General features: G+C 38.9%; 1 protein-coding gene across 1 annotated transcript in view; it reads left to right on the top strand.

Moving 5' to 3' along the window:
- Positions 1-23,257, top strand: part of emc2 (ER membrane protein complex subunit 2) — a 31,553-nt gene extending 8,296 nt beyond the window's left edge. Inside the window, exons 6-11 of the mRNA XM_084087952.1 lie at positions 8,723-8,808; positions 8,990-9,049; positions 12,840-12,921; positions 14,051-14,161; positions 16,142-16,246; positions 22,703-23,257. Of these exons, the coding sequence (XP_083944078.1) occupies positions 8,723-8,808; positions 8,990-9,049; positions 12,840-12,921; positions 14,051-14,161; positions 16,142-16,246; positions 22,703-22,789 (531 nt within the window). The 3' untranslated portion in view covers positions 22,790-23,257. The remainder of the gene's footprint in view (positions 1-8,722; positions 8,809-8,989; positions 9,050-12,839; positions 12,922-14,050; positions 14,162-16,141; positions 16,247-22,702) is intronic.
- The last annotated feature ends 3,369 nt before the right edge of the window (positions 23,258-26,626 follow it).

Below are 26,626 nucleotides of genomic sequence, written 5' to 3'. Positions count from 1 at the left end.
GTTACACATGTCAGCTGTGTGGACACTATCTCTGGATTGACAATATTACACCATTAAACCAATATGGTTTCTTAAATCTAAAATCTTTTAGTTTGTGCTGTTTTCTGTTGATGCATGAACAAAACTTCACTAAACATTTGGAGCATTGCTGCCATCCAATAATCACAAAAAGCTTTAGATACTTTTAATATAAAGCAAAGTCTCAACTTTAAAATTCTGTCAATGTATTTTTGGCGCTCTCTAATACGGCGTGACTGATCACTGTAGCTGCCTCAGATTAAGTGGCGGCACGGATCAATCACACTTAAACCGATCAGTGGTTTTCGGCCAAGTGCATCCTGAAGTTTTGGTTTCGGCCCAGAATTTTAATTTTGGTGCATCCCTAGTTTTTGGAGTCAGATGGTCTTTTTAAAGTCTTAATGATTCATCCACAAATTGATTGATTCGGTTCTCGAACTCAGTGACTAGTCCACTGGAGGTGAGGATCAGTGAATAACAAATTAAATTCTCCCTTTTTTTTATCAATTTAATGTATCCTTGCTGAATAAAAGTAATAATTTCTTGCAAAAAAAATTGCATATATACATATTACTTTGTGTTCCATGGAAGAAAGTCATTCACGTGAGGTTCACAACTTTCATTTTTGGATGAATTATCCATTTAAAGTATGTGGTTCAGTCTTAAATTATTTATTATTTAAAGATCACTTAGGTATTAGAAACCCAAATGCACAGTTTGCTATTGATTTGTCTTCTCTTGGCGTAACGCATGAAGCCTGTTTTTTATTCACTGATTATTTATTGAGTGAAGTGGCTTACAGTATCCATGTAGGCTCCATGTTTTTCCAATATCTTTCCACCATCACCTCAAAACATATTGTACCTGCCCTTCATTATAAGAAAATGCAAGAAAATAAATGTTAAAATAAATAAGTGTTTTCATAACCTTATTTGTTTTGGCCCTTCCCTGTAGACGCAATACGCATTTTTTGCACTGTCTCTACACATGGACTTGCTTAATGTTTTAAACATTTTCTCAGGGCTGGCAAAGTGCATGATGAAGCAGATACTTTTGTTCTTTGGACATCATGTGTGGATTCCACACCTCACCGTCCGTCTGTTTTGAACACATGGAGGCTTTTCTGGCAAAGTCAATAAACCCTCATGTGTGCTCCGGCAGGACCCCCTTTCCCCCGGTGATCTCTCTCTCTCTCTCTCTCTCTCTCACTCTCTGCTTGTTTTCTCTCTTAAAGGGATAGGTCACCCAATAATTAAGATTCATCATTTACGCTCCCTCATTTTGTCCCTAACCTGTGTGATCAAAAAGTATACCATTTGGTTTGTGCACTATTTCTCTGAAATATTCTGAAGTTATATGGTAGATTTAAGGTGTTATTCACTGAAAATCTTCTTCATTGGGCTTTTAACCATTATAACTGGATCATTAAGTAAGTGAGAACCAGATCAGTCAGATTCTTGAATTAATCAGTCAGACTGATTCATTGAAGAGATCTGACTAGAAAGAAAAAAGTTTCACATATCGGATATCGCTACTTCTCTTATGAACTAAACCTGCCAAGGAGAGCAAGAACGATGGACCACTTCACGGGCCACTTAAGGATGCTTTTTTATCATTTGGCAGCTTGGCAGCCCCAGTCTACATTACGTTTTGTTACATTGATAAGTGGCCAGGATATTCTTCAAAAATTCACTTTTTGTGCCCAACCAAATAAAGTCAAGTGGGTTTGGAATGGATGCATAAGTAATGACTGAATTTTCACTTTTGGGTTATCACCGTCTTCATCTTACTGGCAAAAAAAAGGGCCTGTCCTCCGTCCTCTCGTCTCTGCATTTGTTATATCATTACCATTTGATATTTATTTAACTATCTGTTACTGTTGGCCTGAACCGCTCTCATCCGTCTTTCTCCCTCTGAAAACGAGAGGTCTGTTCTGTTTGTTTTTTGTGCATTTCAACCGAGGCACTCTCCCTATTCCCATGATCAAGGTTAAATTGCAAGCACATTTAATGGCGTGTAAATGGGAAGTTGAGAAGATCGGCGCAAAATGGATATCATCAAACCAGTGCGGTTACATTATTCTTCACAATCTAGTAATCATATCGCTTTGCCCCTCTGTTAACATCCAAAAGATATGAAACAAATTTCCCCTCTGGGAAATATGTTTCCCCGTGTCCTAGTGTTATCCAAGCCAAACGGGCTTGGGAAAGAGTGTGGCAATAACGTGATTTTTGCAAACGTCCCCATCAAAGTGTTGCATTTTTCGTGAACTTTATCTGCTGTAGTAATGAAAACCATGAGGAGAAATATGATATCCCGTTACTAAACACCTGCAGGTAGAGATCATTTGTGAAATATAGTACAGGCAGTTCTATGCAGAAGCACATACCTTTTATGAAATCTACTGGGTAAATGTTTTGTTAAGCTTAAAATTGTTAAACTGGGCTTTTTATTTATGAACTGTCATTTAACCCAAATTTGAATTGTCATCATCAATATAATGAAATGGTCCTTTTACACACAGTTCAGCAGAAAAATCACTGGAAAATACTGTCCAACCACGTCTCATTACCTCATCAGTCTTTTGCAGAAACCGGCTGCAGCCATCATCTCCTAAAAGGAAATGTGCATTTGTGAATGATCACTCAGACAGCCATCTTTTTTTTGCACCAGGAAGTCTGGGAAATGAAGTGAAATGGGCTGACAGATACTTAAAGCTTTGCTTGATCGCTCTGTGAAACGCAGTGGGATTTTGCTCTTTTTGGATTTATCAACTTGATTAGGTGGCTCTCTCTGTTAAAAGACTAAAACAGGCTATCGGTGTAGCCATCAAGGGCATGCTTTCATTGTGAAAAGCATACAATTTCCATGTCTTATCTTCATACTAAATGCTCCTTGACAGGACATGGTAGGCTTGGTAGGATGCACCCACTTGTGGAAAGGGTGTAGGCGAGAACCATGTGAAACACCCTGACACAATTAGGTTCAGCCCAGATATTTCTGATGGCCCCGAAAAGGATTTGCCCGTTTCCTGATCTCCAAATGCAAGTCACCTCCTGTCAAATCTGTACGTTTTGAGGAGGGGAATGGAAGAAAACGGAGCCATTGTGCAGTGGCAGCTAGACTATATTTTCCCACAATCCAATCCCCTTTGGCTGGGTATAGCAGGCGGGGTGACAAGAGGTTGTGGTATGGGAGGGATGACATCATCTAGGTCACCTGTCTGTAAATGCAAGGCTTATCTAAACGCTGTGTTTTTTAACATGTACAGTGGAATGGGATGAGGGCACGATCCAAGAAAATGGCGGAAAATTGGCGACTACTGTGAGGACTTGTGAGGCATCCCAGCATGCGGAGCTGAGATTGGAAACTGAACTGTTGTAATTATAGGCTGTGGAATAGATGTGGTACCCATTAACCAAAATTGTTGAATCAACAAAAATTGCTCAAGGTTTCTCTGCCATGGCGGTGTCCAAAAATGTTCGAACTCCTAGCCCTTCCATTGCTCATTATGGTCCAATACCTACAGCAATGATTTGGAGAAATTCTTCCTGGCTCATATCAGTCTGTCTGTTTATCTCTCTATCTATCTGTCATTAGTTCGATCTATCCATCTGTCGTTTGTTCTATCATCTATTTGTCTGTCTGTCATTTGTTCCATCTATCCATCTGTCTGTCTGTCTGTCTGTCATTTGTTCCATCTATTCATTTGTCATTTGTTCTGTCTTTCGTTCTATCATCTATCTGTCTCTCTGTCTGTCATTTGTTCCATCAATCATTTGTCGTCTGTCTATTCATCTGTCATTCTATCTGTTGTTCGTTAGTTCCATCTATCATCTTTAGTTCATTCTATCCATCTGTCATTCTACCTGTCTATGTATCTATCTATCCTTCTATCAATCTATTGTTCCTTCCATCTATCCATCTGTTGATTGTTCATTCTATCTATCTATCTATCTATCTATCTATCTATCTATCTATCTATCTATCTATCTATCTATCTATCTATCTATCTATCTATCTATCTATCTATCTATCTATCTATCTATCTATCTATCTATCGTGAGGAAAATAAGTATTTGAACACCCTGCTATTTTGCAAGTTCTCCCACTTAGAAATCATGGAGGGGTCTGAAATTGTCATCGTAGGTGCATGTCCACTGTGAGAGACATAATAAAAAAAAAAAAATCCAGAAATCACAATGTATGATTTTTTTAACTATTTATTTGTATGATACAGCTGCAAATAAGTATTTGAACACCTGAGAAAATCAATGTTAATATTTGGTACAGTAGCCTTTGTTTGCAATTACAGAGGTCAAACGTTTCCTGTAGTTTTTCACCAGGTTTGCACACACTGCAGGAGGGATTTTGGCCCACTCCTCCACACAGATCTTCTCTAGATCAGTCAGGTTTCTGGGCTGTCGCTGAGAAACACGGAGTTTGAGCTCCCTCCAAAGATTCTCTATTGGGTTTAGGTCTGGAGACTGGCTAGGCCACGCCAGAACCTTGATATGCTTCTTACAGAGCCACTCCTTGGTTATCCTGGCTGTGTGCTTCGGGTCATTGTCATGTTGGAAGACCCAGCCTCGACCCATCTTCAATGCTCTAACTGAGGGAAGGAGGTTGTTCCCCAAAATCTCGCAATACATGGCCCCGGTCATCCTCTCCTTAATACAGTGCAGTCGCCCTGTCCCATGTGCAGAAAAACACCCCCAAAGCATGATGCTACCACCCCCATGCTTCACAGTAGGGATGGTGTTCTTGGGATGGTACTCATCATTCTTCTTCCTCCAAAACACGTTTAGTGGAATTATGACCAAAAAGTTCTATTTTGGTCTCATCTGACCACATGACTTTCTCCCATGACTCCTCTGGATCATCCAAATGGTCATTGGCAAACTTAAGACGGGCCTTGACATGTGCTGGTTTAAGCAGGGGAACCTTCCGTGCCATGCATGATTTCAAACCATGACGTCTTAGTGTATTACCAACAGTAACCTTGGAGACGGTGGTCCCAGCTCTTTTCAGGTCATTGAACAGCTCCTCCTGTGTAGTTCTGGGCTGATTTCTCACCTCTCTTAGGATCATTGAGACCCCACGAGGTGAGATCTTGCATGGAGCCCCAGTCCGAGGGAGATTGACAGTCATGTTTAGCTTCTTCCATTTTCTAATGATTGCTCCAACAGTGGACCTTTTTTCACCAAGCTGCTTGGCAATTTCCCCGTAGCCCTTTCCAGCCTTGTGGAGGTGTACAATTTTGTCTCTAGTGTCTTTGGACAGCTCTTTGGTCTTGGCCATGTTAGTATGGCATGTTAGGATTCTTACTGATTGTATGGGGTGGACAGGTGTCTTTATGCAGCTAACGACCTCAAACAGGTGCATCTAATTTAGGATAATAAATGGAGTGGAGGTGGACATTTTAAAGGCAGACTAACAGGTCTTTGAGGGTCATAATTCTAGCTGATAGACAGGTGTTCAAATACTTATTTGCAGCTGTATCATACAAATAAATAGTTAAAAAATCATATATTGTGATTTCTGAATTTTTTTTTTTAGATTATGTCTCTCACAGTGGACATGCACCTACGATGACAATTTCAGACCCCTCCATGATTTCCAAGTGGGAGAACTTGCAAAATAGCAGGGTGTTCAAATACTTCTTTTCCTCACTGTATCTATCTATCTATCTATCTTTGCTCACTTAACACAGTACCCACTTCTGAACAGTGAAAGTAAAGTTAACAAGTTGTTTATTTTAACACTGATTGACCCAATAGGCTTACTCGATTCACAGAATTTCAGTACTCTCACTCTGTCTGTAATCCAGCAGGATAAACATGGTTGTGCTTGTGAAAGCAATTTAGGTCAATGACATTTCTCATGAGGTTAACCTCTAGGTTGACATGCAATTACAGTGCAGAATGAGATGTCGTTTGTAAAGGTCAAACAGATTTTTTTCTGAACTGAAACTATATTTCGGTCATTCGGACAATTACATTTTTGTCATAGTTTTTAGAAACCGTTTTTTCTGTGGATCACAAAAAAAGAAGAATTTTATTTTGAAGAATGTCTCTGCTTTTTTTTTCTCCTCACAATGAAAGTCAGTGGGATCCAGTGTTGCTTTGCATCCATTTGACCTTCATTGTATAAACAAACTCAGCTGAAACATTAATCAAAATAATACATGAGGATGAGTAAATGACGGAATTTTTGGCTGAACTTTTCCTTTAACGCTGCTTCCGAAGAGTTGGACATTCAAATGAATTTGGACTTTTAGAATTTATTTTGATATCCGTCGCTGAGACTGTAGATTTGGTCTGGATATGTTTAAACCAATAGCAGGTAATTATTTTATTTAAGGATGAATTTTTCAGTCGGGTCGTGTCGGTACACCACTGTGCTGAAAGTCAACTCCTCTTCACCCTGTGGGAACGCTGGTTGCCTTTGAAATCCCTGGAGGTGGGCTCTCAACTGCAGTCTGAAAGCAGAGCCAGGGGTTGATGGAAGCAGCCAGGTCCTTCACGGTGAGAGCCACTCAGAAATGCTTCAGAAGAAAGAATCACGAAGAGAATGAAAATGAGATGCTGGCCTTTCCTGGATCACGTCGAAAGAGAAGGGAGAGGGAGGGAAAGACATGAAGAGACCTGGAATGGTTTGGAATAGCTCATTGTTTAATAAAGTTTCGTAAGACTCTCTGGTCTACCAGCCTCCGTATGTTTCTGTCGGTGCCAAGTGCGCTAAGAGGAAACGAAAGACAGATATGGGGGCCGAGTAAATAACCTGTGGTCGCAAACAGCCTTCCGCCTTGTTCAGTGCAGAGTACAAAGAAATCAGTTTGTTGGCAGAAACTGAACATTAACAATAAAATTTGATAGCTTAAACTATTTGGAATTGCTGTTCCATTCCATTCCATAGTTTCTTTAAATACTTTTGGAGGAAAACGTTATGTAGCGATACAGAACTCGTGCAATAATCCAAACAGCTTGAGGTTGTAGCTATAGCCTTATTTCACCTGTCATCTGCAGCCCCGGTAATGTGAAACCATGTCTTCCGCTGATCCAGTAAGAACTATTAGACTTGCGTACAGTAGGGGTTTGGCAGTTCATCAACTCCTTAGCTCCAGCAGCCAGTGGAGCAGGTTCGTCTGGCCGCCTGGTTGATGGATAAGTGGATTTGGAGTGGCGGTGGTATCATAGCAGTTCCAGATTTATGGCCTTTCAGACGTGACTCATGCCCGGCTTGATGGAGTTTGGTCCATGCTGTGGTAGTAGGGAAGACCCACTCTATCAAGTGCCAGTTCATAAATAATATCTGGGGCACTTCTAACGGTAAAGCTTCTGCTCTTTGCTCTCCTTTCACCAGCGGAGGGAAAAAAAGAGGCTCTCCTGGAAAAGTCGTTGGACTTGGCGTAATACTTTCTGATTCAGATTGATGAGATTCTAATCCGCCTGAAGGTCACTTCTGCGTCGGAACAAGGCGGACGTTATTTGTGGCTGATGTGAGCTGGGCTAAGTTTATGTGAATGCATATGGCCCGCGTCTCTTTGGCAATGTGTTATATTCACCACTTGAAATGGGTCTTTACTTGCCCTTCCAAATGTGAGCAGCATCCTCGCTGATGCTCGTTTTCTAATCTGATAAAGACATTACTTTTTGGTATCTGCTGCTATATTACTTACGAATTGAATGCAGTAATAATATGCTTTCAAGGAAACGTCATATTGGACAATCTGATGGTGCAAGGCTTTTTATTATAACACTGCCTCAGGGGAGGAAAAAAGAAACTGTACGTGCACTTCTGCCCAGTAACTGTGCTGGTGCATTTAATCCATCTCCATGATGTCCTGTTTCAGAATTCATAAATGATGAATGATGTTGGTGATGTTGTTAGACTATTTTAAAGCATACCGTATAACTTCCACGATTCTGTTCACGGGTTGTATGATTAAGTAGGGTTTTTTTTTTGGTTGTTATTGTTTTTATAGTGTTTTCTGTACAGTGGTCTTTTTCTCTCAAGGTGTTTTTGTGGAGCTGGAATATTTAAACGATTAGAATTTTGTAGTTTTTACTTTTAGACAAATGTAGTATAATTTAGTTTTGTAAATATGAATTCTAGACATGACATTTTACTTGTCTTGACATTAAGTAATCTGTGAATGACTGCAAAAATAAATATCTAAAATGGATTTAAAATGGATTTTTGAAATGTAAAATTCAATTTTACAAAATGCTAAATCTAATCTTTGCTAAAATGAGCACAAATGAGGATATTTTGCTACAAGTCAGAAGTCTGGCTATGCAAGACTAGGTCACACATTTCTAAGACGGAAATTAGATGTTTTGTTAACAAGAACCACCAGAATCCCCAACATGCTATCCGTAAAGTTATTTGGTGACAATCTGACAATGTTTGAGTGTATCTAAATCAATTTCTTACTTCTATAACTCTCAAAATCAGTATTTGTCTGATCGAAACTCGTAAGATGGAGATGGAATCCAACTTAGATTGTGGTGCCTCTGCCATCCCTGTTGTCTTCACAGTCTGATCACCAGAACCCTAGGGGATTGTGGAGATTCCTTCAGCTTTCACAATACTATGATCATTTACACATGCCTCTTTCTTTCACTCTTTGCTCTTTTCTGTTGCTCGCAAACACTTGAGACAATAAAGCCCTAATCCTCTGTTGATGTCAACCCAACAGGCAGCAAGGAAGCGCAAGATCTCCATCCTGCGAGCGCAGGGCAAAAGCAGTGAGGCTATTCGCGAGCTCAACGAATATCTGGAGCAGTGAGTGTTTTACAAGAGGATTTAGACCCCCCCTCCCTCACTTCCCCTTCACTTTTTAATTAAAATGGGTTTTGCATTTGATTGAGTTGGCCCTCAAGCCTACCCCCCCCCCCCCCCCCCCCCCCCCTTTTGTCCACCGTGGCCTTTCTGATGAGCTAACTACCACTACTCTGTCTTGCAGGTTTGTGGGAGACCAGGAAGCATGGCATGAGCTGTCAGAACTCTACATCAATGAGCATGAGTAATGATTTCCTACATCATTTCTTTTGTTGATTCTTTTTTTTTTTCTTGCAAGAAGTTGATAGAACATGAGGGTTAATCAAATTGTGGCGTACATAAACACCCCCGTACATAAACAACGTAACTAGAACATATACCAGTCATGTTTCAAAAAAGTAGGCATATTTTATGGCAAAACAGGGGAAAGGCTTCAATAATATCTGCCTACTGGGTTTCAGTTTGCTCAGATTAAATTATTAAAAGAATTTGATTTGGAAATAAGAGATTAATTTTAACACGCACATCATTGTGTGTAAAAACAGTAACACATAAAAATCAGAATGACTGTTAATGCTCTTTTCACCATTTCCTTTATCAGGTTTTATGAAGTTATTTAGTTTATTTATTTAGTAATATCAGTTAATATTGCATATTTAATTGTACTTGCTCTTTTGTCTTATTTTTACATTTAGATTACTTTTCCATCATCTAATGCTCACTTAAAGTTAATCTTTTTAGACTTATACTTTAATAACGCTGATTAATAATTTTATATACTGCACATTATATTTTAAGTTTATTTTAAGTTATATTTTAAGTTTGTTACTTAAATTCACTTGTACGTCTTTGTACATATTTTTGATTTTCTTAGACAAAATAGTATAGAATTTTAAGATTTGCCATTTTTTGGTTATACCCATTACATAATAATTATCTGTTTTTTGGGAATCAGCTAGAATTTGAAAATATCAGTGCATCCTACTTTTGTAAAATCATGAAGTTTTCAGAGTGACTTTACTGTATTCTTACGCAATGCAGACAGGTAGGGAAAACTCATCATTTAAGATGAATGAATCTGCTAAAATCGATTTATCAGTCACCAATGTGTCAGTAAGATGTCCGTATAAAATGTGATGTTTACAAGGGTTATAAGGTCACATTCACCACCATCTCGCAGGTCATTCTCAGGACCTTTGGTTGACGTGTGACGGTTGCTGTAGAGTTTTGGGACCCTCTGGAGTAAAAGACAGTGAAATGCCAGTCTCAGCCAGGGGCCCTTCTTAAAGCTCAGTGTCTGTTTGTCCCATGGAGTAGGGCCATAATAGGATTTGTTCCTTGAGCCCCCTCTCCAACTCCTGGGATAAGACTGTGCTCCCCTGCTGATATCTCTTTTGCCAGGGGTTACTTTCTGCCAGGCATCAGGATTGTAGGAAACTACAAGTCTGTGTCTGTGCCTCCTCTCCTCCATCCTCCTTTAATTGTTTTGGTCTTATTGTCCATGAGGGGGGCTACGTGGTGTTAGTATGTGTGTGAGAGAAAGAAAAAGTTGGTTGTCCCGGTCGGAGGCCACTGGCCGTAGGAATGCAGGCGCTTGGTGAGAGCACCGCTTATTAGATACCTCACGGTTTTGTGTAAAGAGCTTTATTGCTGTTGCAGACAGAGGAAGTCCAGGGGTGAGAGGATTATCTGCCCGCTTAGTCCAACTTTTCTAATATCACACCATTCTTTGACAACCCCTTATCTATAGGCGTGTCAGTGTCACTCTTTTACTTTCTTCCCCTTTCTCTTTCTATTCTTTATTTCAGGTCACAGACTCACTTTTTCCCCTTCCCCTCCTCTTCCGGCAAAGCCAGCATTATCACATCTCTCTTCCACGCTGTGAAAGAATGGGAGAAAAGGGAAAAAGAGAAATTCCCAAGAGAATGAGGTGGCAACCATTCTCCCAACTAAAACAAGATGAAGAGAAACAAACGCCACCCAAACAGCTGATTACACAGCTATGACGGGCGGCTATCTACACTAAGTCCGTAGTATACACTGACCACTAGTAGATCATGCTTTTCAATGACAATTGAAAAGTGGTTTCTTGGGTGAATTGTATGCTATTGTTAGGTAGGGTTGTTTCCGGTGGGTTGTCTAAAGTTAACTGGTTATTCTTAAGGAAGCATAAATATGTTGACTGATCATGTTAACGAAACGGATAAGATTTGATTCTCTCAAAAGCAGGTGGATGCAGCTCAATAGAAAGCAGTCTTGATAAACTAGTAAACTTCACTAGTCAGTCATCCTAACACAGTTGTAGATTTGTAGGTTCATGTGGAGATGGATGTGAGAGCCTGTTTTTATGCCTCAAAGTTTAAAAAATAAGGTAATCGCACCTTTATTTCTCAGTCTTAACATCTTGCAATGTGACTTTTTATATCTCACAATTTGACTTAATATTTAGAAATCTCACAATTTGAGTTTGCGTCCTAAGTTGACTTTGATTCTAACAATGTGACTTTCTCTCAGTTTGAGTTTGTTGCGTAATTTGACTTTAAATATCAAAATGTGACTTTATATTTTAAATATTTTTATTTTAAGATCTCCAAATATGACTTTTCCTCAATTTGACTTTCTCACAATGTGACTTTATAACTCACAATTTGACTTTAAATATCACAATATGACTGCCTCCAAATTTGACTTTTTTTCCTCAGTGTTACTTTATATCTTTTAATGACTTTTTCATTTTAAACTTTTTCTCACAATTAAAGTCACATTGTTTTTTTTACTTTTTTTTTTTTTTTTTTTTTTGAGGCAGAAACCACCATCCATAAATGGAGCACTGGTAGAGTCGGCCGTGTATGTTGAATACTCAGGTAGTGGGCATTAAGTTAAGCAGTGATGTGGGTTGATGCCTGCCTTGCTTTCTCTGTGTCTCCATCTGTCTCTCTCTCTCTCTCTCTCTCTCACTCTTTGCATTGCTTCGCCACAGTTTACGCCATAGCAGGAGCACATCTGAAAGTCTTTATGGAGAGGAAATGGTAATTGCAAGCAGCATTCAACCTTCTGAGTGGCCTGATCTCACTTGCTCACTCTTCCAACCTCTTTGACTGTCTGTGTTGTTCTCTCACTCTCATTCTCTCCTCTCTTTGTATTTAAAATCCCTTGAACATTTCCTAAACGGCTTGATAGGCTCATCATCTCTTTGCGAGTCAGCAACATCAATGCCCTTTTTCCACCAAAAAATTCTTGTTTGCGTCAGCCCGTTTTTTCCACCAGTTGTTGTTAGGCATAAGATTAGCATCCACAACCCGATTGGACGTCCTCCAGCTCTGTTTTAAGATTTCATGTGTTGTGATAAATTGATATGTGTTCGCGAGCACGTACATTGCGGGGCTCGATGTGTGGACCTCGCACGGAATGAGACAGAAAGCTTGCCTAACGGTAGCTAAAAAAGCTGTGCGGTGCCGGGGACTCGAGGCGGTAACGAGCCTTTCAACCCCGTCCACAGCTTTTGGATTCATTTGGCTCATTTTTGTGTCTTGCGGCTTTGTCGTAATAGTCCTGCAGTTCTTTTTGAAATTGTTTAGTTTTTTTGGTGGGAGCAATGGGGATATGTGCAGGCCCATGTTGTATACTTATAAGGGAGAGAGTGTCTGAGACATGAAACTGTAAATTTAGTGTGAGGTCAATGGCTCAGCAGTGATCTCATGTGGAAACGGCTTTTGAGAATGACAGCCTCGAGATGTCAATGAAGAACCCAGAAACAGACTGTCATTCATTTTTGAATCTAGGGCAGAAATGCCACCGCTGTTGCAAAGCTCCGTTTGTCATTTGACCATATGGGTGTTTATACACGCAGTTCCATTAACTCATAAAAGCTGATGAAAGAGAAACCTCAAACCGTCCAGTCCCAGATTATCAACGAGTCTGAGCATCACTTTGCATAATCAGCCACAAAGCTACTGGGAGATGTTTTAAGTGTGTATGTGTGATCTTCATAGTCCCCCCCCCCCCCCCCCTCTCTTGTTGTTTCCCTCCCGCAGTTATGCAAAAGCAGCTTTTTGTCTTGAAGAACTGATGATGACGAACCCACACAATCACCTGTACTGTGAACAATACGCCGAGGTACAATTTATTTCTTCCTGCCTAAAACAAATGTTCTTTTCAGTTTAATTAATTAAAAAAATAAAAATAATTAAGCATTATTTTAGGAAGAATAATGTTTAATTGTTAATCAACAATGCCATCTGAAGCAAATACATTTTAAATTGTTGATAATAATTAAGCCTTCAGAAAATAAGTGACAAACATAGAATGTCAAATAAAAACATAAACATACCAAAAAATGATGTAAGATTATACACAAACTATTAACTTTAGTTTGTATACTTTTGTGTATATGAATTTATATTGTATGTATGATGTTTGCATATGTTTTTATTTTTTATTAAATCGTTTATTTTTAAAATGTCACTAAATTTGTTGATAAGTTCAGAAAGAAGAGGTTTATGGGTTTAAAAAAGTGTGTGTGTGTGTGTATATATATATATATATATATATATATATATATATATATATATAATATATATATGAAGAGTTCAGATGCAAAAGCCTCTAAGTGCCATCTGAAATTTTCTTCTAGAATGATCATTTTTATCAAGCTCATATATTTAATTTCAGTAATTTCACTTAAATGACAATGAAGTGAAATTACTGAAATTAAATATATGAGCTTGATAAAAATGATCATTCTAGAAGAAAATTTCAGATGGCACTTAGGCTTTTGCATCTGAACTCTTTTATATATATATATATATAATATATAGTTATATATATATATAATATATAGTTGGCATCAGCTATTCGTATCTTGGTCATATCCTTTAAAATCGTCTATGTTAATCGGAGATTTAGTTCTTTTCTTTGTTCTTTAAAAAAAAAATTGTCATATCAATGTGGGTTGCCTCCACCCACTGTAAAATCTCATTGGTCCAACATTCCTATCTGCATAGCATCATTAAACATTCAATATAATCAGTTTGGTTTGATTTTGTAGCTTTGCAATAGACAGAAATCTTTGGCCAACTCCCTTCAACTTTGCACTCTCTGACTTGCTGCATCCATCATGTTGTATGCTTGTATAGGATAATTTCTGTTTATTTAGATCATGTTCTGTTTATTTAGCTCTCGTGTCAACTTTAAGGGTGCCAATAACACAACATCACCTTTCTGTTTCCTCTTCCATCTCCCCCAGGTAAAGTACACTCAGGGAGGTCTGGAAAACCTCGAGCTGGCCAGGAAGTATTTTGCGCAGGCACTGAAGCTTAACAACAGAAACATGAGGGCCTTGTTCGGCCTTTACATGGTAAGAGACACCTTCTCTATTGCTTTTGTTTTTAAACGTGAATGGTTGCAGAGGCTGTGATTGGTTCACACAGGGGCAGTTGGTGTTTTCAGTCCTTGTGTTGGAAAATATCAGACTTTTTGCTGTAATGTAACCCCACTAGCCCTTTGTAGGGCATTTCTATGTTTATTCCAGAGATAAACAAACCTTTGACAATAAAAGAATGGTAAGAAATGGCAACCCCTCCGTCACACGTGGCTCTGCTGGAAAGGTTCAGGCAATATGTGTGCTGAATAAGCCTTTCATCTGTATTTATTTAAACAGGAAGTTGTCCATTAACACCAATGCATCATTTGTAAGTGACTCCTGACATATGAACACAAACAGCCAGCCAGGGGCAGAAGGCCGACAGAGGGTGCATAGGGAGCCACACACAGGACCACTGTTCAAACATACACACACACACATACACGCCTCAGTAGTTCAAACACAGAACTATGACAGTCATCAGCGCTCTTTGATGTGCGATTTGCACGTGTGTCAAGTCTGGCAATAGAAGGATGTCGGTCAGTACAACAAAACCAAGCGCCTGTTTCCCGGTCATATGTAGAGAAAAGAGCACTACCCAGCAAAAACATCAGATAAAACATGAGATATTGTGACCGATCTTGTCAACTGATGAAAATTTTAACAAAGATAAAGACGACAAACCCAAAGATGTGCATGGTGATGTCAACTATTTTAAAACTACTATCACAAAATAATTTTTCTAAGATCTACTATCTCAAATTATTCAAAGTGAACTAAATTTAAGTTGAACAGGTTTTCGCAACAAGTACAGATGTTTTTTTTTTTTTTCACGTTTTTATTGTTAACTAAAACTATTACAAATAATTTTAATTATTGAAATAAAGCTAAAATATAAATATTAGAGGAAAAATTTAAATAAAAAATGTCGCTTTGGTACCTACCTGAAATAAAATGCTTATGTTGCTAAATAAAATTGCTAAAACTCAAATAAATTAAATAGAAATATATATTTTTTAAACATCCCATAACTAATAATGACAAGAGGACATAAAAAGATAACTTAAACGTAAACTAAAATTAAAATAAACGAAAAAGTGAAAAAAGCTAATTCAAAGTATTAATAAATATTATTATAGTATATAAATAATGCTAAAATAAAGCTGGGTGATACATATTTAAATATATAAAATGTTTGAATATTTGCTTTAATTTGTGACTTTCTTGTCTGCTAAAATGTTGTTTTCATTGACTAAATTTGAAGTAAATGACAAAATATTGACTAAATTTAAAGGATATTTTTTTATCATAAGACTATGACTAAAACATTTGACCAAACATTTTCCTTAACAGGGCCTATTTGCCACATCTCACCAAACTTACACACCCCAAAATCCAGAAGCCAAGGGATTTTCTGCCAGAAACAGAGATGAGTTTGATTGGTGTGCAGTTAAAGTTTCAGCACATCCATGAGGAAGGGCTTTCATGCTAGCCGATTGAAGCTCTGTTGAGCGGGTCTAATAGCAATAACGAGCTAAAGATGGAGGATTTGTGGTTGTGGAACGGAGATCTTGTTGCGGCTGGAGAGCATGATTCACGTTGCGCTATGCCGTTCACACGCCGCCTCCCTGACACTCCCAGTCCTGTCAGCACCGCCTTTCCTATCTCTGATGCGAGACACATAAGGCTGCGTTAACACAGCGTCTAGAATTTTTTTATTTATTTTTTTCACAACTCAACCAGGCTCAAAACCCTCACATTTTCCACCCTTTAAAAAATACCCTCCATTGCCATCAGGGTTTAGCCACCCTTCCATTATGTGGGCTTTAAGTGGGAGCCGATGGATTTTTATCTCATGGGTCTTTATTGACGCTTTCCAGGAATGGTGATACTCTAATCTTTATGTGTTTCCCCCAACACTGTGGTCCATCTCACCCTTATGTGTTGTCTTTTTCCCGTCGTCTTCTCCCGCAGTCGGCGAGTCACATTGCTGCCAGCCCAAAAGTAAGCGCAAAGGTGAAGAAGGACAATGTGAAATACGCCACATGGGCCACCTCTCAGATTAGCAGAGCCTATCAGGTAAGAGGAATGCATGAGTTACTGGGTGGTATAACCTAAATCTCTCCCAAAAAAATTATGCATAGATACATACCTACATATATGTATGTATGTGTATGAAGAGTTCAGATGCAAAAATTCCACTTTAATGGCAATGAAAATGGTATCTAACAAATTTCATGTCCATGTGTGCCCTTTTTTTCTTTTCTTTTTTTTTGCAAAAACCTCTAAGTCCACCTGTTTGGACAATACTTAATAAACAGTTGCAAAATCACTACAGCCACGTCTGTAACATATTCAGGTCCAAGTGCTCACAGGGGACTCAGGTTCGACTTTGACCCACAGTCATTTCCCGATTCCACCCTATTTCTCTCCATTCACTCTTCACTGTCCTTTCTGAATAAAAGTAAAAGGCTCTAAAATACAGAAAAAACAAAAAAAACAATTCACACAATATGACCATAATGACACAAAATGTCTGCAAACTTTATTGGATAACAACAACAAATAGAAGACTTTATACAATAACTACACCATATACACTATGCTCAAAATAAATAAAAATATAGAATATATATTTAAAATATAATAATCTATATATACAATATTAAAAATATGTATAAAATTATGTATCAAAAATAAAAATAAAAAAGACCTAAAAAGTGTAGGCTTATGTTAAGTTGTGCATTCAGTAAACATTAAACTGAATATTTGTCAAATCTAAACAATCCATTGTCATAAAATGTACATTTCTAGTATAAACTTCTAAACATCTTGTTTTGTTAAAAAATCTCTTTAGGATAATCAGGATAAAAACTTGCAGCTTGACAATTGAAAGCCGGCTCATATGCACGTCGTCATTCGTCTTGAAATCATATGATTCGATTCGCTTGTTCTGATTGGTTCTGTGAACTTAGAGGCTTTTCCTGGCAAAAGTAAGTGGCGTTCAGAGGTTTCTGCCAACTGACCGGTATTTCTGAATGGACTGAGGCTGAGATTGAGCGAGTTTGAAGCGAAAGTATTCGATGAATGTATACTATGTGCGGAGAGCATTCGCTCAATATCATTATCCCATTTTTGATTGATTTGCTGTTTAGGGGCTATACATGTATGTGTGTATGTACGTATGTATATGTATATGTACGATATATATGTATGTATATATATATACATATATATAGAGAGAGAGAGAGAGAGAGAGAGAGACCATATTAGAATGATTTATGACGGATCAGTGTGACTGAAGACTCGAGTAATGGCTGCTTTACCATCACAGGAATAAATTATATTTTAAAATACTTTAAAAGAGAAAACAGTATTTCATAGTATTTTTATGTGTTTTTGATTTAATAAATGCAACATTTATGAGCTTCAAAAACAAAAAAATACTACCAACCCCAAACTTTTGAACGGTATTATATTTATCAAAAGATTTTGTGTGTGATGTTTGAATCTGAACACTTATTACTGTTTTCTGCTTGTCATTGGAACTTTTAAATCTTGCCGCAGATGTATAGCAGAATCTCTACCTAGTCATACCGCCCAGCCCGAGTTACTGGCAATGCCGTTTGGCTGCCCGGGTTCGTTCTTTTTTTCTCTTGCAGAGCACAATCTGATATACAGACAGGAGAGCACATCCCCAGACAGTGAGCGTATGCCATGCCTTCACGCTGGGTCTGTGCTGAACACGCGTGCCTGGGCAGAGCGCAGCTAATGTGTTGACTTAAGCCCACAGGGCCTGGCATTGTGTTACGCAGCTGTTTTCTATGTCTGCATGTTAAAGCGCCACTATCCCTATGAAGCATAACAGCTGGTGCCAAACACAGGCCTCAGGAGTTAGCAAGGGGAAAATATGCAGCGTGCACACCACGGCTGCAAAGGGAGGCAATAATGATAGCAGAAGAGAGGAAAAAGTGAAGTGCAGCGCGCATGGTATCACTAAAGCGGTTTATGCTGTTGCCATGGTACACAATGTAAATATTATAGATTTATTTGAAATCTTAACTGCCATCAGGGTGATATACATTGCTTATTTAAGGATTGACAGTTAAAAGTGTAATAAAGGGGTCCTTAGTCAGCAAGTAGGGCCATCAGGGGCCGCACACACACACAAGCGTACCCGTCGAGTGTTTCCTGTGTGGTTGGAGGACTCTTGTCACACTCTTTAGATGGAGCTCCCTTTGACATGTTGGTTGGCGTCTCAGTGCCAAAGAGGGGTTCTTCAGATGTACGCCACAAGACCAAATTCCGATCAGAATGAACTGGATCTTGCTGTTAAAGAGAGAGTTCACCCAAAAATGAAAACTTGGCATCACTTACTCACCCTCATGTCTTTCCAAACCTGTATAACTTACTTCAGTAGAGCACAAAAGAAGATATTTTAAAGAACTGCTTTTGTCCATGCACTGAAAGTCAGTGGGGACCTGATTTTCATTGTATGAATAAAAATACTGAGACATTTTTCATTTGTATTCTAGAGAGGAAAGAAAGTCAAAGACTCATGTTTGGGTCAATTATACCTGTAATGCTAAAGGGACCTATAAAATGTGCATTGTTGCCTTTTTACATTTATTTTATAGAATTAAATATTTAAGGACTGTTATCCACTTTCAAAAGTAACATGTCGACCTTGTGGTCTCCAACCCTGAGGGTGTATTAAAAACTTGGCTGGTTTTCTGTTGGAATTTCCAGACCACCCAATAAATGGATATTAATGTTCCTTTCATTCCTTCTGTCTTTTTTTACACAATCATCTTCTGTATCTTTCTCCTCTATTGACTGATCCGTATGCCTCAGGAGAGACTTTACTCACAAGAACGTCATTGGTTATGATGGCAGTCATTCTGACATTGTGTCCTAACCATGGCGTCAGCAGCATCATGCGTCAAGACATTGTGACGGTGCTTGGTTCCTATTTTTGTCACGTTGCGCCTGGTAGTGCCTCCCACAGTGAAATCTCATAGGCCAGAAATCATGCTCCATGTAGTTTCATTTTAAACATAAAAAATATGTTCGGACTGATTTGCCTGATTGATAAGTCACTATGCAACATTTCAAAAAGTCTCACCATCTCCATGCATACAATGCAATTAAATTGGGTTCAGTGTTGTTTTGGACCTCATTGACTTTCATTGTATGGAAAAAAAAAACCTTTCTTCAAAATATATTTTTTCCACATAATTAAATCAAACAGGTTTGGAACAACATGAGAGTTAGACACAATGATGACAGAATTTTAATTTGGTGTTGTACAGTTTTGTCAAAACAACAAAGATATCTGCTGTTGACACTTGGTTCTTGGGAGGTATTACATATGATACGTAGATTTTTTTATTTTTTTTTTGAGTCAAGATGAGTCAGAGACTTTGATGTTGGTTTTGATGTTGTTAATGTTGAGAGAACTTGAAATACTGTGTGAGAATCATCTGTGTCCATCTCTAATGACATAGATATGGTGAAGTGGCTTTGAATATGCAGGTAAGAATTAACCTAAGGCTATTCAGAATAAGCAATTTATCCTTGACCTCGTTCACTATACCTGAAAGCACCTTAGTTGTATTGAGAGGTCAACATAACCTGTTGTACTCCTTGCTTTGAAGAACTTCTGAGGTCTTTCAAAGAGAAATTGAGTCACCCTTTAGCAGAGTAGCTTTGATTGATGAGGTCTTCTGGAGGTTAACGGTGCCTCCAACCTCTGGTGGTTAGCATACCTTCATTTGATGGTAGAGGCAAGTCACTCTCTGGCCACGGTTGATGTCCTCGGACAACTGTTCGAATTTAATTTGTTAGGACATTCTCTTCTCAACTCACTCCTTTTTCCTCTTAGTGCTTTCTGTCTTTGACTTAAAAGCATAAATACATTAACTTTATCCTTCTCTCTCTCAATATAGAGCTAATAATTCATTGCTGATATCACTCAGCCACAGCGGCTGTCAAGTCCTGAGTCAGTCCACGTTTCATAATAGTCATACAGACGGATGACTCACCTCGCTGATGGATTAGGGTGCAACACAGGGCTTCTGATGCGTAATGCCAGAGCCCTCACTCACAGCAGATTGAGCGATATGACAGGGTCGGTCCATTATCTAACACTCAGAAACAAAAGGCACACGCATATCGCTTAATTTCATAAGTGAGCAATTACCTGGTCGCGTGTCAGCCACGATCAATGCAAACATTGGCACTGAGTCAGCATGTGTACATGTCTAATTGCTTTGATATGCATGGGCTGCTGAACATCAAGTAGTCCTCTGTGCCATTTGTAGATGCCCTTGACTTTTGCACTCGTCTAAAACGTGATGGAATCCATCGTTCAGGAGAAACCACACAGCTCACTTGCACAATAATGTGGGGTTTTTGAGAGAATGCTGGGAACGGCAGCCTGGCATTTAGACCACAAATCAGCTCTATTAATCTAGCGATGTTTCCCAGACATTTGTCTCTCTGTATGTGTACATGTCCGGCGGGACCCATGAATTACTTGCAAGGACACAGATATGCACTGCCAAGCCCAGAAACGGCACTGCCATGCTCTCTCGGCCATGCTTTGTGTTTTTTTTTTCTGTTTACCCAATGAGTTCAGTGGGATTGCTGGCTCCTTCTTTCTACAAACGCACCCACAGGCCATTACGATGCAGATGTTTCCTCCAAGGAGGTCTAGAATACCTGGAGAAAGCTGTCTGTTAGCATTCACATTTATCTCAATGGCAGTTGTTCGGCTGGCGCAATTTAAAATCTGACATCTTTGTTTGTGAGAACCACCTAAACTAATCATCTGGGCCCATTTCTTTCTCTTTAGGAAAATATCAAATTAAATGTGTTATATGTATGTATACTTTTAAGTTATTTCCTGTATGGTGCCCCATTTCATAGTCAGTTTGTAGTTTTCTTGTTGACTGTTCCCAGGTGCATCTTTTTTGCTAATTACCCCCTGTGTATTTAAACCCTAAAGTTTATTTTAATAAGTTAGTTCTTATCCATTTATGGATGTATCGTCTGTGTCGTCAGTTCCGTTCCTTTGATTTCTGTTCCTTTATCTTCTGCCCTTTATCTTGATTTATTAAACACACTGCATTTAGTTCCTGTTGAGTTCACCTGACATTACATCAACATTGATAATAATAAGAAATGTTTCTTGAGCATCAAATAAGCAGATCAGGATGATTTCTGATGGATCGTGTGAAACTTAAGACTGGAGTAATGACTACTGTAAATTCAGCTTTGCCATCACAGGAATAAATTCACTTTTTATATCTGATCAATCTCATATGTATACGGTTTGATTTGATGATTTAACTTGCTAGCAAAGCACTTCAGTTTACCGGTGTCACTGTTCATCTTCAGCTTTTTTGGTGTAGTTCCAGCATGTACCAGCCAGGGTTAATGGGACTTTGCTAACCTGACAAACCTTGACTTCTTAAACACCCATCTCTGCTGGAGATGCAGTGGTGATCGGGATACGTTGCAGACGTCAAATGAGACTAATGAGGAGAAACGGAGAGCACAGCCTTTAATGGATAGTGGATTGGTTTATTATGTCAATTGCTGGAGGAGAGGATAGAGAAGTGAGCTTTGGCCGATATGCTCAATTTGTCCAGTTTGAGCAAGGCAGAGGGACTCTTAGCAGATGAGTCACAGCGGATGTGGCAAGAGCGTGTGAGTAAGTATGCTTGGCCATGGGGTCTGTCGGCTAATGGGTCTTTGTGAGTGAGCGTGTAAGTTGGTGACTCATTAGGCTGTAGTATCCCTCCAATCCTTTTACTCTCATAGGGCAAACAAGGAGAGAGGAATAGAGACCCGCAGCGGCATCTCAATTACTCTACTAGTGCAGACAGAGGCGTCATCACTATTCAAACTATTTTTGAGCCATCAAGTCAATTTTTAATGCAGCTAAAACTTGCATCTTTGAAATAAAAGTTAAATTAAGATTTCAGTTAAAATACTTGTATATAAAAAGTGAATACCTTTAAAGCCACTTGCTAGTCAGTTACTGCTGGTATTAGGGAGATAAACATTTCTCATACTAGAAAGCATTTGATTGGGGAAAGGTATGCATACATTTTTGGTCAGGGACCAATATACATATTCTATATAGTCTTTAGTACAGTTACAACAATATATATATTGTGGTAATTATATATAGTTTATTTTAATTAAATATAGGTTAATGTCACTGTCTGGGACCCCTCAAAAAATAGGTTCATCTCTTAGTTTAGGCAGACCGGGATAGAGCCTTAAGGTTTAAAGAATGGTAACAATGGTCTTTACTCACTCTTCACCCTCTTAGAAACCTCTGAAGTGTTTTATGAATGCAGTTCCTGCAAGACATGGGAATCGTACACAAATACTTGTCTTTTAGCATCAGCATGTTATGGAGTCTGACGCTCCACAGTGTTTGTGTTAAAACGTAATACGTCCAAAAACATTGTAAATGGAATGATGTCCTTTCATCAACCCCTCTCTTTCTGTTTCTCCTAGATGGCAGGCCGTGGGAAGAAGGAGAACAAATGCTCGGTGAAGGCGGTGGAAGAAATGTTGGAGTCCATGCAGATCACCATGTCTTAAACCTCAGCTCTGTCCCCCCTTCCCACAACCTCTGTCACCACAACACCATGGCAGCTCTCCCTGCTCACTGGAATACTCCACCACCACCCACAGACCAGACCACCCAACCCAACCACCTCTATATCAGTTCATCCATCTTTGTATTGTTTTGAGGTCTCCTGGTAGGCTTCAGACAACCCCGAACCATTCCACGTTTCTTGATTCAACCGGCAGCACTCTTTTATTTATTATTAAGAGCTTATCATTGGGACGAGTGGTGGAATCAAATGCGTCTGCAACGGAAGTGAGCGTAAAAAGGAAAATCTCTGTAATGTTTCTAGTTCAGTCAGTTCTGATAATTTTAAGGGTTTGATTAGAGAGTAAACTGTGAGAAGATGGAAATGTGCTTACTGTATGTGCTAGAAACTGATGTCATGACTGACCCATTTCTTTCTTAGCAAAATAAAGGACTGCATTTTTTGACTAACAGTTTCAATGTTTTGGTGGGTTTTTATTGGTCATTCATTATCCGTTTCATGCATTGACATTCAATGGTAATTTCTTCTGTCTCGCCGTTTTCTAGGAATGTTATGGCTTGTCGTTTTTTAATCGGCCAGCTGGAAGATCAACTAAGAATATTGTCTCTTTTTTTAGCAAAATAAAGGACTGCATTTTTTGACTAACCATAGCAATATTTTGGTGGGTCTTCATTGATCAAGTATCTGTTTCTAGCATTGATATCCAAAGGTCATTTCTTCTTCTCGCCCCGTTTAATAGGAATGTTTTGGCTGGTTGTTTTCAATTGCCAAGCTGGAGGATCAGCTAAGAATCTGTTTCTTTCTTAGAAAAATAAAGGACTGCGTTTTTGAATGACCATATCAATGTTTTCGTAGATCTTAATTGGTCAATTACTTGTTTCATTTCTTCTGTCTTGCCCTGTTTTCTAGAAATGCTTTGGCTAGTCGTTTTCAATCACCCAGCTGAAAGATCAGCTACTCTCCGAGCTGCTATGTTAATGAGCGGTTAGAATCCCATTCAGACGACCCTTGGACCACTGAATGATAATGGCAATAAAGAGGATAATAATCGCCATTACTATGGTCATATAATGTGCCCTCATAAGACTTCAAGAACCGATAGAGCCCCAGCTTCACGCTACCCCACGGGCGGCTGCGGGGTTCTGCTGAAATACTTAGGAGCAACAGAAATTCCCATTAAAAGAAGGCTGAGCAGCAGGCAGTCTCTCGCTCCCAACGATCCGACTGGGACTCTTGCCCCTCAATTACAGCAAGACCGTCAGGAAAGCTTTGCCGGTAATTAAAACAAAAGCACTTTCAATGCATAAATCTGGGTTTTTCTCAAGTGGGAGAGTGGGAAAGATTGAGAGATGTTGTGAAAAGGAGGTCTGGTTTCCTACTGCACTCATTTGTAACGGTCACATCGCTTTCGGGACCAAATGAGCGTTATTTTCTCACTCACCCGTGCTGGGTCAGCTGCTACTTCCATCTCTTTTGTTTATTAAGTCGTGGCAATTGTCTCATAATTTCACATGCAGTTCGGTGGAAAAGTTGAGCGTTGACTTTATTGCCTCTCTTTTTTTTTTCCTCATGGACCGACTGACTTGTTAAGGAGCTTGAAAGCCTGAAGTGGGAGCGGTGAAAGTCATTTACTCATCAGTTTTAATACTTTGGTCAGTGGATGTGTCTGCGTTTGATTTCGCATTCCAAGCTAGCAGAACCGGCGAAAGCCTGGGGACCACGGAGGGAGACTGACAGAGCGGTTATTTTTACAGGAACAGCTTCATTGAAGTGTAGCTTTTTGAGGAACCATCAAGGATGGTTCATTTGAGAGAGAATATCATTTACATGTGGATCCTTGTCTCCCAGGCAACTAGGAATGGAAGAAGTCAATGCCCTCTCTTGTAAAGGTCATTAAAGGCTTGTAAGTGGTCTGTAAAAGAACATGTCAATCACTTTGATGTGTGAGTGATGTGCAAGACTCGAAACTGGCCTTCAACTTAACGCAATAGTGCCATCTGTAGTCAGGAGGATGTTTTTCTTTTCCTCTTTTTTGCTTTTTTTCCAAGTTTAGGAATATTTCATAAGTAAGAAGTTTTTTAGAAAGAATAAATCTTACATTTTAAGAGAATTTGCCTAGGTGCTGTAGTGAAACATGAGACATGCTAAGTAATTCAACATGCAACGCTTGTACAGGTAGCAGCTAACAGTGTCGTTGATCATCAACACAGAAACAGAGCGAAAAAGGCTGCATCTGATTTAGTGTTCCAGTAATCACAGCTCTAATTTCTGCGGTGCCTCTTAGGAAGATGGAAAATCAGCTGAACCAGACTCCCATTCATGCCAGAAAGGTCAAACAGCTGGAGCATTTAAATGCTATGCCATTGAGGTCAAAGACAAAGCACTGTGGATTAGTTGTCCATGTTATTTCTAATTCCTTCAGGTTATGACACAGCTCAACCTTAGACGCACACCTGCACAGCAAGCTTGTGAATTGGCCCATTGATCTCTAATATATGGAAGCCTTTTCTGCCTAGAGTGAAAAAAAATGTAAACGGTAATTTCTTCTTGCCTTACAACTGCGAATTTGTTTCTCATAGTTGAGTTTACATTTCACTACGTGACATCATAAAACGGCTATCGCAATTGCGACTATGTTTCTTGTAATTGCCTCTATTTCTCATAATTGTGATATCTCACAATGTGACTTATTTTGTAATCTCTTAATGCGACATATCTTGCAATATGACTTTATAATTTGTTTTATAACTTTATCTCATAAACCTCGTAATTCTCACAAATGCCTATATATTTTGCAACATGATTGTCTCACAATTGTTTCTCGATTTTGTTACTTTTTATCTTGCAATTTTTCATAATTGTGATATTCCATTTTACAATGTGACATCTATAGTTTGTCACATATTTGCAACTATTTCCTCATAATTGTTACTTTATATCTTGCAATTGAGGTTTTGTCTCATAATGGTGATATCTCACAATGTGACTTATTTTGCAATCTCATGATGACTTAATATCTCACAATATGACCTTGCATTACACATATTTCCAACTTTCCTTCTTCATAAATGTTACTTTATATCTCGCAATTGCAACGTTTTATCTCAATCGCAACTTTAAATCTCACAATGTGACTATCTTGCAGTTTGACATGATATATCATAGTTTAAATTTTGTTTCTCTAAATTGTTAATATCTCACAAAATGTGTATTTATCAACTTTATATCTTGCAGTTGCGACTTTTGTAAGATACAAAAGTCAATTATGATAAGCAGTCTCTTTATATCTTACAGTGTGACTGTTACAAAACCTTTTTATTTTTTCCTCTGAGGCGGAAACAGGCTTCCATGGTAATGCATGTGAAAAGAGGGTGAATCGAGTCGGGTAGGAGACACTTGGATGTCTGCTGTGCATTACACACTTAAGCCCCTGTGGATACTCCCCAGGTGATGAGTCAGTGAAGGTATTAATCATCTGTAATCCATACACTCAGCACCGCAGACGATGAATGGAGATAAATCTCCATGTGTAGAATGTGACTTCTCTCTGAGCTATTTTTCGAAAAGAAACGCAATGATCAGAGAGAGCCTAAGAAGGTGAGGAAAGAGGGAGTCTCCCCATGGTTTCCCATAGAATTCCCAGGGTGGCTGGAATTGGCAAGAGAATTGAATTGAAGCAGGGGGCTTCCCCCTCGGCACATCTGTCTCTCTATGGTTTAGGGATGAGGCTGGGAAAACTGAAGATGAATGAGACAATTTAACCCTGGCTAGTCACATCACAGTGCGCCATGCATTAAAGAAACAATGTTTTGCCTCAAAG

Source organism: Abramis brama (assembly GCF_963993115.1).
Source record: "Abramis brama genome assembly, chromosome: 17".
NCBI classification, from domain to species: domain Eukaryota; kingdom Metazoa; phylum Chordata; class Actinopteri; order Cypriniformes; family Leuciscidae; genus Abramis; species Abramis brama.
The sequence above is the reverse complement of the archived record's forward strand: the minus strand, read 5'-3'. Positions and strand labels throughout refer to the sequence as shown.